At 36.7% G+C, this 14,336-nt stretch overlaps 1 protein-coding gene across 4 annotated transcripts in view; it reads left to right on the top strand.

Moving 5' to 3' along the window:
• KIF13B (kinesin family member 13B) overlaps nucleotides 1-14,336 on the top strand; it is a 201,816-nt gene that overhangs the window by 74,579 nt on the left and 112,901 nt on the right. For all 4 annotated transcript variants that reach the window (XM_045078378.1, XM_045078379.1, XM_045078381.1 and 1 more), the window contains exons 7-10: nucleotides 2,459-2,546; nucleotides 6,158-6,292; nucleotides 8,673-8,785; nucleotides 10,143-10,254. In XM_045078378.1, coding sequence (XP_044934313.1) covers nucleotides 2,459-2,546; nucleotides 6,158-6,292; nucleotides 8,673-8,785; nucleotides 10,143-10,254 — 448 coding nt within the window. The remainder of the gene's footprint in view (nucleotides 1-2,458; nucleotides 2,547-6,157; nucleotides 6,293-8,672; nucleotides 8,786-10,142; nucleotides 10,255-14,336) is intronic.

Genomic DNA, 14,336 nt, shown 5'->3' with positions numbered 1-14,336 from the left:
GCCTGTGGCTTAATAGATGAAGAATAGTGTCTGTAAGGTCAGAGGTCAAGTGAGCTGAGGTTGTTACAGAGAATGCGGAGTTACCAGGGGACATTTAGTTATGTTTGGATGAAGAAGTTGATCAAAGAAAGGTGCTCTTAGAAGCAGTGCATTATAGTAATGCTCAGTCAAGAAAACATGTCAGCCTCTCACTGGCATTTGTTTTCTTTGACAAAGATGATCTTTGGGCCTTTCCCAGTGACAATCAATTGGCACTTAAGTGTTTCCCTGTAAAACTTAACATTTGTTGAATGATCATTATTACATGCAGAGCACTATGCAAGTTGGAAAGGAAGATCTCCCAGTGTGGACCGAATGAGAGTTTTAGAAACAAATAATTGTAATACAATACAATAATGTTTTTAAATTGTACAAGGGGCTTACACAAAATAGTAAGCAAAGGGAATGTGGAGAAGAGTCCACAGAAGGTGCTTGATGATTTTTGTTCTAAGTAGGAGTTTGTCCACTGAGAAGTTTGGTGAGAACCATTCAGGCATAGAGGACAGCCTGTGCTAGAGCACAGAGGTATAAGAAATTACTTGTTTGGAGAGTGACCCCGCTGTCCAGTGTGGCCGAAGGGCACCAAGCATGAAAGTCAAAGCAGGAAACAAAAGGAGGCCAGAGGTAGGAAGGTTATAGCCTAGATACCCACATCTTGCTGAATATTGTGTCCTTGTATTTTTCCCAACTCTGCCCTAAATTCTCGCCCTTGCACCTCCTCTCTGTGAGGAGCATCCCTTTCCTTGAGATCCCAGCTAGAAATGCTTAGTGGACTTCATCCCCCTGTTTTGTATTCCACGGTGCTTGTGTGGAATCACTTGAACTTTATCTACAATGTGGTTGGAGTCTTCAGTAACTTCTTATGTTTGTCTTGTGTATTGTTAGTAATTAACAGCATGAGCTTGGGCTTCATGTGGCTCTGCATCCAGGTCCTCTAATTGGTACCTGTTGAGCAAGTTTCTTATGTTTTCTAGGCCTCATTTGTACTGAGGGGATAATACCGTTACATAATATCACAAAGGGCTGCTGTGGAGATTGGCTGGGATATGCCTGAGGTCTTAGAACATTTACTTAGTAAGTGCACCATGGTGGCTAGCTGCTACTGCTGCCTCCACCATGCAAGTTTGTTGAGGACTTTTGCATTGTTTCCGAAGAGTTGAAGTGAATGGATTAAAAGCTCTAAGGGCAATCCCTTCTTAGGGAGACTATCTGAGAAAACTTAGTTTTTTGGGGTTTTTTAAGACTTATTTATTAATTTATTTAATAAATTGTAGCCCCAACGTGGGGCTTAATCTCACAACCTTGAGATCATGACCTGAGCCGAAATCAGGAGTTAGATGCTTAATCGACTGAGCCACCCAGGTGCCCCAAGAGAACTTAGTTTTTTATATCAAGTACTGATTTTATGAATTCAGTATCTTTTTAAGAGAATAGGAAAAATGAAAGGAAAAGGCTATGATATAGTATGTCCTGAAATCGGACTTATGTCAAAATTTGTTCTATATTTATTTCATGTACAGTTTTATAGTAATAGGTGAAGTTTTTGGTAGCTGATCCTAGGGTAGTAGAGGATTTCAAATCATTAGAAAATAAGTTCATAAATAAGAATCACTTGCAATCTCACTGTCAACAAATATTCTTTTTTTTAATTGTAATTTTTATATTTTTTACAGAGCTTTTTTGAGATAGAATTCATTTACCATATAATCAACAAGGAATATTCTTAATGTTTTTTGGTTGATACAATTAAGTATGCTGTAATGCCTTAGGTTTTTGGCAGGTGCCCCTCACTGAGTTTATTAGTTCCTTCTTTGTAAGTGGTATCTATTTGTTTTTTAATCATGAGTAAGTAAATTTGTTGAATCCTTTTCACTGCACTTATTGAAATGATAATGTGTGTGTGTGTGTGTTTTTTTACCCCATCTACTTAATCTATTATTCTAGTGTGGTAAATGAATCTTTATCCCATATTTAAACAACCCAGTAGCCCTGGGATCAGCCTAATGTTATATTTTTAAGTCATTATTAAATTCAGTCTGTTTTTTGTCTTTATTCATGATTCAGATTGGTCTTGAGTTTTCTTTCTTGCACAGTTAACATTTATTGAATTTCTGTTCTTTGTACCACATTCTGTGAAATGACAAGTAGATGTTTGTATTTAGAGTCCGCATTCTTTGTGGTAGTAAATAGACATCCCACAGTGTACCCTTTTGAGTGATGTGATATTTTACCACATTATGAAGTTTTTCTTACCAGTCAAGATTTTAAATTTTGGTTTATATTCTTCTTAGATCAAGTAAGTTGGTTCTCTTTACCTGGGATCTTTGTTGAATTCAGTGTATATTTTTATGGAGCACAATTGAATCATTTTAAAAGCAGGTTATTATTTTAAAATTCTTTCTTTCTTTTTTAATGGCAGAAGTCGTCAAACATTAAAAGTCAGAGAGCACAATGTTTTGGGACCCTATGTCGATGGACTTTCCAAACTGGCTGTCACAAGCTACAAGGTAATGACCTCCTTTCTATACACTGCTGAAATTCACTGTAGCAGATTATTTCTTGTTTAATTTGTGATGATTATTTTTCTTGAAATAAAAAAAGTTAACAGTAGCATTACTTATTAAGCTACTTTTTGCAAAGATCTTTCTTAAAAAGCCATATATGGCTATTAGGACAGTTTAATTTTGAGAGAGAGTGTACACATTTGCAAAGCATCCCTATTCATCTATTGTGAAATACACTTTTACTTTCTTATAAGCTCTAAAATTGTGATAATCCTTAAAATTTCATCTTAAAATAATATACAGCAGCATTTTTCTTCCCTAGTAGTGCATAAGATAATGAAGTTGCCTATGATTTCATTAAATAAAACATGAATTGGGTATTTGGAATTCAAAGTCTGTTTCTAATTTGAGAGGATCACTCATTGGCCTTTTATTCTCTTCATTTTCAAACTTAGTTCTTCTTTGTGTGGATCCGTCAGCCTTTGCGAGATAGGAAAATGGGGTGGAGTGAGATGCTGTGATGTAATGTACATTGATTTAAGAGTCAGAGAATGTTGATCTGGTGATACTTAATCCTCTTGTATGTGACTCTTGTATGACTCAGATCACCTACCTCACTAATCCTCTTTGTCCTCATTTTTAAAATGGAAATTAGTTTTATTTTCTTGACTATCTTGTGAGGTAGGTCCATTTGTTTTTTTTGTTCATTAATCTTTTCTACCATTTGGTCCACAGTACTTCACTTAGTAAATTTTAGGTACTTCATTTGATAAACATGTATTGAACACTTGTCATGTGCCAGACTTTGTGCCACGTGCTGAAGATATAAAAAGTGAATGAGATGGTCCATTTCCTCAAGATGCTTATAGATGTTATTATAAAGGCGTTCTAAAACAACATGATTTTTAAGAGCAGTGAGAAATGCATGATTAGGATTCATGGTAGTTTTGAGGAGTGGGTGCCTAACTTAAATGGACATGTGGATGTCTGGGGAGGGTGGTGTCTAGGAAGATTTCCTGGTGGAGATCGAATGAGATAATGTGAAAAGTCTTTGAGAATGCTAGGGTTTGATATAAATATTAGTAGGTATCGTTATTTTGATAATGATCATTTGAGAACTTATATATACAACATTGGGGAGAGATCAGATGTATTTGAAGGCTCAGAGGAGATTGGAAAGTGTAAAGAGACATCCTGCTTGTTTAAAAAATTAAAAGGCTCAAAACAGCTTATGCATGAGGCAACAGATTGGGGGCCAGTAAGTAAGTGTAGGCTAAGTAAGGTGAAGCTTTTACATTAAGTCTCAGGATTGTCAGATTTAATAGATCTAAAATGAATTTGGAATGGATCTAAAATATTGTAGATTTTACTTTTTGTGTTGGTTTTTCTATTTTGGTGTCTGCTTAAACTTCTCTTCGTAGTTAAATTTTTTTTTTTAAGATTTTATTTATTTATTTGACAGACAGAGATCACAAGTAGGCAGAGAGGCAGGCAGAGAGAGAAGGGGAAGCAGGCTCCCCGCTGAGCAGAGAGCCCGATGCAGGGCTTGATCCCAGGACCCTGGGATCATGACCTGAGCCGAAGGCAGAGGTTTTAACCCACTGAGCCACCCAGGTGTCCCATGTAGTTAATGTTTCTACTTTGAGGCTTTTTATTTATCATATTGAATTTTTTTCATAAACATTATTATTTTTCATTGATACAGCAAAATAGAAAATTATGATTTTCAAAGTTTTTCATATATGTGTGTCAGGATTGTGTTGGCTGCAAATAACAGGAAAATATAATAGAATTTAAGTCCTTTGAATTGTCATCTGTTTTGTTCCTTATTTACTCTCAGAATTCAAAATGTACCAGTTATGTAGTAGGTGACTTTCATATATATTTAAGTGAACAAATGAGTGAATGAAAGAATGAATGGGCAGAGGGCTGATATAGTGGTTCCAAAGATGCTTTTGGGGACCTAGATTCCTTCCAGCTCTCCACATAGGGCTCTGTGGTAATGCCCTTATTCTCATAGTTCAAGATCTTAGCTCTTAGAACCAAGATGTGAGAGCATGCCTACTCCCTTTAAGGAGAATTCCCAAATGACTTTGTGTTTCATTTGCTAAAACTTAATCCTATGGCCAGACTGAGCTACAGCATCTGGGAAATGTAGTCTCAGTTCCACTGTAAGGTAAGGTGCTCAGCTTTGGGTTCCTTTACTAGAAAGAAAATGAGACAGGGTAAGAGGAGACAAGTAGTCAACTCTTCAATACATACCATCTTTCTTATTCCTCATTAAAATCCTTGTAAGGTAGATTATATTATAGCTCTGTATTATTACTTATGAAACTAAAATTCAGTTTGGTTAAGTAACCATTTTTAGAACTTCTGACATTTAAAAAAATGGAGATCCCATCCCATGATCTTTTAAGTGCATCATGCTATCTCCTTTTTTTCTTTTTCTTTTTAAATTAACATATAATATATTATTTGTTTCAGGGGTACACATCTGTGAATCATCAGTCTTACACAATTCACAGTGTTCACCATAGCACATGCCCTCCCCAGTGTCCCATCACTCAGCCACCCCATCCCTCCCCCCACTCTACTCCAGCAATCCTCAGTTTGTTTCCTGAGATTAAGAGTCTCTTATGCTTTGTTTTCCTCTCTGGTTTCTTCTTATTTCATTTTTCCCTCGTTTCTCCTATGATCCTTTGTCTTGTTTCTCAAATTCCTCATATCGATGAGATCATATAATAATCGTCTTTCTCTGATTGACTTCCTTCACTTATCATAATACCCTCTAGTTCCATCCATATTATTGCAAAAGGCAAGATTTCATTTTTGATGGCTGTATAATATTCCTGTGTGTGTGTGTGTGTGTGTGTGTGTGTGTGTGTGTGTGTGTGTATTAATCACATCTTCTTTATCCATTCATCTGTTGATGGACATCTAGGTCCTTTCCATAGTTTGGCTATTGTGGACATTGCTGCTATAAACACTGGGGTGCACGTGCCCCTTTGGACCACTACATTTGTATCTTTGGGGTAAATACCCAGTAGTGCAATTGGTGGGTCATAAGGTATGCTATCTCCTTTTTAGTAGAATGGCAATGAAGTAGTAAATCTGTGCAGGAATTTAGTTCCTTGATACTCTGTTTTCAAAAACAGATCTGGTATAATACACACTAATGTGGTGACACAATGTTATGCTTACATGAAGGGGTTGCAGTTATTTTTGTTTATTGCTTATTCATATAATTTGATTTAATACTTGTCTCCTATTGCTTGTGTTATTAAAGAAACTAAATTTTTCAAAATTTCTAGATTAGATGAGGTTTGGCATGATATATTTGGCCATCTTAGGGGTCTCCACATGTGGCTTCTAAACTTTTCTAAGTTTATTCAGCACCTATAGAAAGTAAATGTTTTGTTTGAGTTTTCAGAGACAGTATTGGCTATTATATTCAGTGCAGCTTAATGTTCATTGAGAAATAAAGTGTAAACGTGTAAACTCCAAATGTAGTTGACTTGAGTAGTGAAACTTGTAATTCATTTCATAGGATAGCAGAGTTTTGATGTTTGTTTGACAGGTAATGAAATGTGTGTCTGTGACTTGTTTCTACTTAGGATATTGAGTCTTTGATGTCTGAGGGTAACAAATCTCGTACAGTTGCGGCTACCAACATGAATGAGGAGAGCAGTCGATCCCATGCAGTCTTCAAAATCACCCTTACACATACTTTATATGATGTGAAGTCTGGGGTAGGTATTCACACGCTTGACCTTTTTTTTTTTTTTTTTTTTTTTTTATATTTCTAAAGTGGATCATGATTTATCCTATTCCATTCCCTTTAGGTGTTAGGTGATGTAAAGTCCTAGCCAGACATGAGTATTAGCTAGGACTCAGCAAGACACAGAAGCCACTGTAGGTAAACAGAAAGGGATTTAATGGAAGGATTGGGTGATTACAGAGTTGTTAGAACACTTGAGGAAGAGTGGATTCTACACTGAATGTCTAGGAATAACAATGTACATTTCATCCACCAAGGATGATACTGCTTCTGAGGCCACCACTAGTGCTATGAGCTCCAGGCCTGCGTGATAGCTGTGGTCTGTGACACAGGAGTTAGTGAAGCTGCCTCATAGTGAGGGGAAGCTGGAGAATGTAAACTGAGACGTTTGCAGAAAACCTCCCATTTCCATGATCTTGCTTGCCAGCAGAAAAAAGCCAAAACAGGCCAGGGGGATGACCTCTACTTTGCTAATGCTTTCCAAATCTGAAGCAAGTCTATCTGCTTGGCAGAACCCAAGTCACATCCTGAACCCTGGCTGCAAGCAAGTCAGAGAAATGTAGTTTTCAGTTCCACCCTGTCCAACTAAAGGAAGGTGGGACATGCTCAACATGCCTTGTACCTCGTAGCCTCAAACCATAGCATTTTTTGAGTTTTAAACTGGATGGCTAGCTGTATAAGCTAATGTTAACTCCAGCTGATTTAGTAGATATTGTTTGGAAATGTTACCTTTTACTGAACAGCTAAGTATTAGAAGGAATAAACTATACTGGGGACTTGTATCATAAAATCAGTAGATTTGTAGAATGACTTCTGGAGTGTTTGGTTTTGAAGCTTATAAAGAGTAAACAGAGCCAGAGATGTATATGCTTCTACTGCGCTGAAAACTTCTCATTTTTCCTCTTAATTTTTATGTGAATATTTGTGTATTTTATTATGATGCCTACCCCCCAGCAAATCAGTTTCAAATACCAGAAGCTAAAATAATCATGCTGGCAAAATGCTATATTTTGGCAAGATTTTTCATTTGCTGAAAGCATATTTTTCTTTTTTACCATCACAGCAAGATTAGTGTAACAACAAGTTCTTTGTTTTCTATTTCCTTTTCAGCATAAAACAAAAACATACTGAAGGCTTTTTTTTTTTTTTAACCAAAAATACTTTTGATTTGGGAAGCTGAATATCCTTTTGTTAGCAACATGTTTATTTATGGAAGTAAATATAAATATGTATATTAAAGAAAAGTTTTAAGAAATGAACCAGCCTGTACATTTAGGCATTGCTTTCCCACATATCTTGTATTGTTGCGGAAGTATAAAATATCTGTCATGTGTGTGGTTATGTTATGGAATATTTTTGATAAAGGAAAATGTCAGCATATATATATGTGTATTTATATAATAACTAGAGAAATATGTAAATTTAATACCTGAAACTATGAAATAAAGGAGTTACTATATATAAATAATATGAAAAATGTGAGAAAGTGTTGAGTTTTTGAGAGATCCTATTATGTAAAATACTGTTTTAAGACCAGTAAGAATTGCAGAAATATTTTTCTCTCAGGGCTATTGGTAAATATTTTGATACTTTAAGCAGTTCCATATCATATTAAATTTTATATTTTATAAGTTATATAATTCTCTATGAAAACTTTATGGGGGAGCACCTAGGTGGCTCAGTCAGTTAAGCATCTGCCTTCAGCTCAGGTCATGATCTCGGGGTCCAGGAACTGAGCCCCATGTCAGGCTCTCTGCTCAGCAGGAAGTCTTCTCTCTCTGTGTACCTCCTTTCTCTCTATCAAATAAATGAATAAAATCTTAAAAAAAAGAAAATTTTACTGGGTTCCCTTCAAAGAATACCCTTTTGGGGGGCGCTATATTCTGAGATAACTTTCACTCTTATCTAGATTAGTAGAGTTGGGTATAATTTTATATATATCTGCTACTAGACTATACAGTTTTCTTATACTATTTTTTTTTTAAAGATTTATTTATTTATTTTAGAGAGAGAGGGAGAGAGAGAGTACATGCCTGTGTGTGTGCGAGCAGTGAGAGGGCCAGTGAAGGAGAGGGAATCAAGCTGACTCCCCACCGAGTGCAAGCCAGACTTAGGGCTTGATCCCAGGACCCCCAGATCATGATCTGAGCTGAAACCAAGAGTCAGATGCCTAACCAACCGAGCCACCCAGGTGCCCTTTCTTACACTGTTATATAGCAGCACAAGCTAATTTTGACATAACAGTAAATAGTGTTTTAATAAAGGATTTAGAGAATACACTCATTTGGTAAAGTTGCAGGACTTCCTATGTTGTTTAACTGTTTATTAGTATTTGTTGATTTGTCTTCTAGACATCTGGAGAGAAAGTGGGCAAGCTGAGCTTGGTTGATTTAGCTGGCAGTGAGCGAGCAACTAAAACCGGGGCTGCAGGGGACAGGTTGAAGGAGGGGAGCAACATCAACAAGTAAGTTTTCCAGAAGCTTACTTTTGTTATTTTACTGATTTAAGAGCCAAATGGTGGAACTTCTATGGTTATTAAAAGAATAAGAAGCTGGAATGATTGAAGCTATAATGAATAAATAATGGAGAATTTTTTGGATATATTATATATGTATGTGAAATATGTATTTATAAATATATAGTGTGTATATATGTATATATATGTATATATAGATGTATATATAGATGTGTGTATATATATCTATAGATATATAGATATATATACACACTTTTTTTTTTATGGGCCTGAGCCTATTTTATGTTTTGTTGAGATGTGTGGTAGGGCTGAGGAGCACAGTCAAATCAGAGGTTTCTCAAGAGCAGCTGTATTGTCATCTGGGGCTGAGTTAATTCTTTGTTCCAGGGACTATTATTGTGTATTAGTAAGATGTTTAGTGGGATCCCTGTCCTTACCCTCTAGATGGATGGTGGTAGTACCTGCCACCTCTCTTCCCCCGCCCCCAGTTGTGACAACCCAAACAGGTCTATGGACCTTGCCAGCATCTCCCTGTGGCGGCACAGTGGCTTTCCAACTGAGAACCACAGGTTTGACCTATAGAAGAGGACCAAGGTAATGGTCTGTCACAGCCCGGATGTTGATCTCAACCTGGGTGTCACTGTCTGAACCAACATCAAATTATGTCCTAGCCACATTGGGCTTTCCCTTGTATGACTGCTGTCATTTACACCAAGAAGCTAGGGTTTTAGAAAATAATACATTGTATACGGACTCCTGCATATGGTTATATTTTCTACCTCAAGCTGAATTACTAGCTCCTTGTGGGTGGGAATCCAGAAAGATGCATATTGAGAGTAACCAACTGGAGATCATAGAAGATTGTCATCCAAATGCTATGCTATTATTATATTATTGAATGGTGATATACAGATGTATAAATGATATTATGTATGATATGTGTGTAGATACATAATGTTATACATAGATACCTCATATACACACATACATATATACAAAGGTTTTTGCCTTATACTAAGTTTTAATGTATTGTATTGTATTTGTGGCTTCTTTTCTTAAAGATATGTGGTGTTTGTGTCTTTATCTTAACCTAGAAGCTGACAGCTTATGTTGCTACTTACAGAAGTGAAAAAAATAATTGAGCTAAGCCATTTTATTGCTTGCAGTAGTGTTAGAAGGATATCAGCTTTTAAAATTTATGTGTTTTAAACTGAGCAGCAAAATGCTGACAACAGTACTATTCTCATACAGGTACAAGGCATCTTGATGTTCAGTTTTTGTGCTAAAATGTGACATTTGATATTCTTAGTTTTTTATGATTATTCTGGTTTGTTGTACCATGCAGGTCCCTCACAACCCTCGGTCTGGTTATCTCAGCTCTAGCAGATCAGAGTGCTGGCAAAAACAAGAATAAATTTGTTCCATATCGTGACTCAGTTCTCACTTGGCTGCTCAAAGTAAGCTCCCCACCTTTACCCTTTCTGGCCTACTCTTGGTGCTTGGTAGAAAGGAAGAGTAGACTGTAAATCCTCCTGTTTCATTTCTTTTACCAATGTTCAAATTTAAAATCATTAGTCTCTCACAGGATAATCATAGATTTAATAGATTAAGTACCTGATTCACTAGAACCTGGAAGCAAAGGGATTTGGGGCACACTGAACAACACAGTTACCTTTGAGATTGTGGGATGTAAAAGAGGAACCTCGTGCTAATCTGATAGTGATTGAGTCATAGGAAAGGATTTCCACTGTCTTATAGACTCAGCTGGACTACTCTGTCTTTCTCACAGACTCCTTTTGTTTGACTGACATTTTGGACCTTGTTTTTCTGATTAACGTCAAGAGTACTCATGATCACTTTAATTTACTTTTAGCTTCTTCATATTGTTTAAGGATACAGAATAGAGCACACAGTCATTTGTTTTGTTAATTGATTTAGTATGTTTGGGAGAAATGGAAGTGAGAAAGAACAAAAGCTGTAAAGTGCTATGACAAGAATGTAAAGAAATGTGGGAGCCTCCTTGCCCTCTAATTGCTCAGGGTCTGGTAGGGCAGATAAGTTGTGTACACAAAATGTTATAACAAGAGTCAGTGATTCCATGAGAGAGATGGTAAGGACATGTAATAGGAGTTTGGTGAAGAGAGAGGCTATTTTCAGCTCTCTTTGTCTTCAAATTTCCCTTTAGTTTATGGAAGTGGTGTGGTGAGTTGGATATTGGACTGGGAGCTAGAGGATAGAAAATCCAGTGACAGTTTAACTCTGTATAGGGTTGCCAACCTGCAACAAAATATTTTACTTAATACTTCTTTCTCTTTTCTATTTTTTTAAATGAAGAAATAATTTTATGAGCCCTGTGTTGTATTGTGATGAGTTATTCTCTCATCAATCAAGAATTTACTGAACACCTGTTACTCACTGTGGTAGTGAATATACTACCACATATATATGGAATATAAAGATGAGTTAAGCACAGGTTCACTTAACAGAGGACACAGCTTTTTTTTTTGTTGGCTATTCCTAAATTTTATTTTAATTCCAGTATAAATGTACAGTGTTACATTTAATTTCAGGTGTATAATACAGTGATTCAGCACTTCATATATCACCCAGTGCTCATCATTAGTGAACTCTTAATCCCCATCACTTATTTCACCCATCACCCCCCCCAACCAGGAACCATCAGAGCCATCAGAGTTTGTTCTCTGTGATTAAGAGTTGGCTTCTTGATTGGTCTCCCTCTTTCCCTTTTTTTGGTCCCCTTTGCTTGTTTGTTTTGTTTCTTAAATTCTGCATATGAATGAGATCATATGGTGTTTGTCTTTCTCTGACTAATTTTGCTTAGCATTGTACTCTCTAGCTCCATCCACATCTTTGCAAATGGCAAGATTTCATTCCTTTTTATGATTGAATAATATTCCATTGTGTATATATACCACATCTTCTTTATCCATTCATCTGTTGATGGATACTTGGACTGCTTTTGTAATTTGTCTATTATAAATAATGCTGTTATATACATACGGGTGCATATATCCCTTTGAATTAGTGTTTTTGTATTTTGGGGTAAATACCAGGAATGGGATTTCTGGATTGTAGGGTAGTTCTTTTTTTTTTTTAAGATTTTATTTATTTGTTTGACAGACAGAGATCACAAGTAGGCAGAGAGGCAGGCAGAGAGAGAGGGGAAGGGAAGCAGGCTCCCTGCTGAGCAGAGAGCCTGATGTGGGGCTCGATTCCAGGACCCTGGGATCATGACCTGAGCCAAAGGCAGAGGCTTTAACCCACTGAGCCACCTAGGCACCCCTGGGCATGCTTTATTAAGTGAAACTGGCCACAGTGGAAAATCAGGTAGAGTACTTCCTTTGGCCAAAATGCAAAAAAATTAGAAATTTAAAACAAAAAGATAAATTAGCAAAGTTTGATAATTAAAAACCACTTGTAGATAACTCTTAGATTTAAGGGGTATTACAAAACATTTCACTACCAAGGAAATAATTGTGCTGGTCTTCACATATCAGTAATTAACTTTGAAATCTCATTTGCTTAATTTCCAGAAGGAATTTCGATACGATACTTATTTCTTCCTTAGACTTCCCACAGAAACATTTCCCGATCATTCATGATTATTCCCTGCATGTGCCTGATTGAAAAGACATAATATTGGGCGCCTGGGTGGCTCAGTGGGTTAAGCCGCTGCCTTCCGCTCAGGTCATGATCTCAGGGTCCTGGGATCGAGTCCCACATCGGGCTCTCTGCTTGGCGGGGAGCCTGCTTCCCTTCCTCTCTCTCTCTCTGCCTGCCTCTCTGTCTACTTGTCAAATAAATAAATAAAAATCTTTAAAAAAAAAAAAGAAAAAGAAAAGACGTAATATTTACTGTTCTGTTGTTCCAGTGTTATTACCTCAGTCCATTTAAACAAACACTAGGAAATATCTCTTATCAGATTAATTCACAGGCTTGAAGTTGCCTGGGTAATTTTTGAGGATCCATTCCATAGGCTGGAGGCAGAAGAATCAAGTACCACGCAAAGCGCTTCATGTGCATGATCTCATTGACTTCTCTGAAGGCAAATGGTAGTGTTCCCATTTTACAGAATTGACAGTGGTCGCAGAAACAAGATTGGAATCAGGACTGACCTCACTTCCCATCTTCTCTTGCCTAGGCTATATATTGTTCATCTTACAAAAGGTCATTTTTCACTAGAAGGAGAAGCACTTTACTCTTACCAAATTTTAATAGAAACTTGTGAAAATACTTGAACTGAGGAAAAAAACTGAACATTTTAAAAACTCACTTTAACTTCTGTTTGGTAAAATACAGCTGTAATTGTAACCTCTTGTGTGTTGTTAGGCTTAAAAAATGAAGTTTTCTTGGGCGCCTGGGTGGCTCAGTGGGTTAAGCCGCTGCCTTCGGCTCAGGTCATGATCTCAGAGTCCTGGGATCGAGTCCCGCATCGGGCTCTCTGCTCAGCAGGGAGCCTGCTTCCTCCTCTCTCTCTGCCTGCCTCTCTGCCTACTTGTGATCTCTGTCTGTCAAATAAATAAATAAAATCTTTAAAAAAAAAAAAAAATGAAGTTTTCTTGATTTTTGTCATACTTTTTACTTAAAAAACATTATACCTTCACAAGTGGGGCATTTTTACAAAACTTATTCTGATGTCTGCATAACTTTCCCAATGGAATCCATTGATACACAAATCATTCTCCTTTAAAGTGGCTTTTATGTTCCTTTTGCTCTCTCCTTTAATTCTAAATTAGTCAAACTCTCCCTGATCCTTGTTCGATTTTGTATGATTCTAGTGTACTCCAGCCTATCAATGAACTCATAAAATTGCTCATCCTTTATAAGGTTTGCAGTTTCTTTTAAAAAAGTGTTTTTGCATTGTATTTGCATTATAATTGTGTTATGCTCTTGATATTTACAACATCTGGGGTCAGAGAAAATGACTGCCCTTGGTGATTTGGTGGGGGATGGATGTGAATGCTCTTCTCACTCTCTCTAGCTCTTCTCCTGGTGAGTGGAGTGGTTACTCGTTTGGTAAGTGGTCGGTGGAGAACCATTTCTTATTAAGAGGTTTTCTGCTTCTCAGGGTAACCTTCTAAATATGAACCTCTTAACATCAAATAATTTCTGGTAATGAATGCTCAAATAATGAGTATCTTTTGACTTAATCCACCTTTTTTCATTATTACTGCCACTTATCTAATGAAGGCGACTTCCATCTCTTGCCTAGATGATTGAAACATCTCCCTCAAGCTTTCCATCCCATTTTTTTATAGTAAGTTATCATATCTTAAAGTTAATACTCTTTTTTAAACTTCAGTCTCTTCAGTAACTCTCTTATAGGCCATTATGATAAAGTCCAAATTCTTTGACGATTTGTAATTTACTAGGCCTTCAGTAATTTGACCCCTCCCTCTTTCTAATGGTTCATCTTGATCTTGCTATAATCAGTTCTAGCTAAATGATGAGTGCTCTAACTTCTAGGAATTTACTCTTACTCTGTTTGGAACTTTCTTCCTCTTCTTTTCAATCTCTT

This window comes from Mustela putorius, unplaced genomic scaffold (genome assembly GCF_011764305.1).
Source record: "Mustela putorius furo isolate JIRA1106 unplaced genomic scaffold, ASM1176430v1.1 tig00000242_pilon_pilon_pilon, whole genome shotgun sequence".
NCBI classification, from domain to species: domain Eukaryota; kingdom Metazoa; phylum Chordata; class Mammalia; order Carnivora; family Mustelidae; genus Mustela; species Mustela putorius.
Note: the sequence above shows the minus strand (reverse complement) of the source record. Positions and strands in the feature narration are given on the sequence as shown.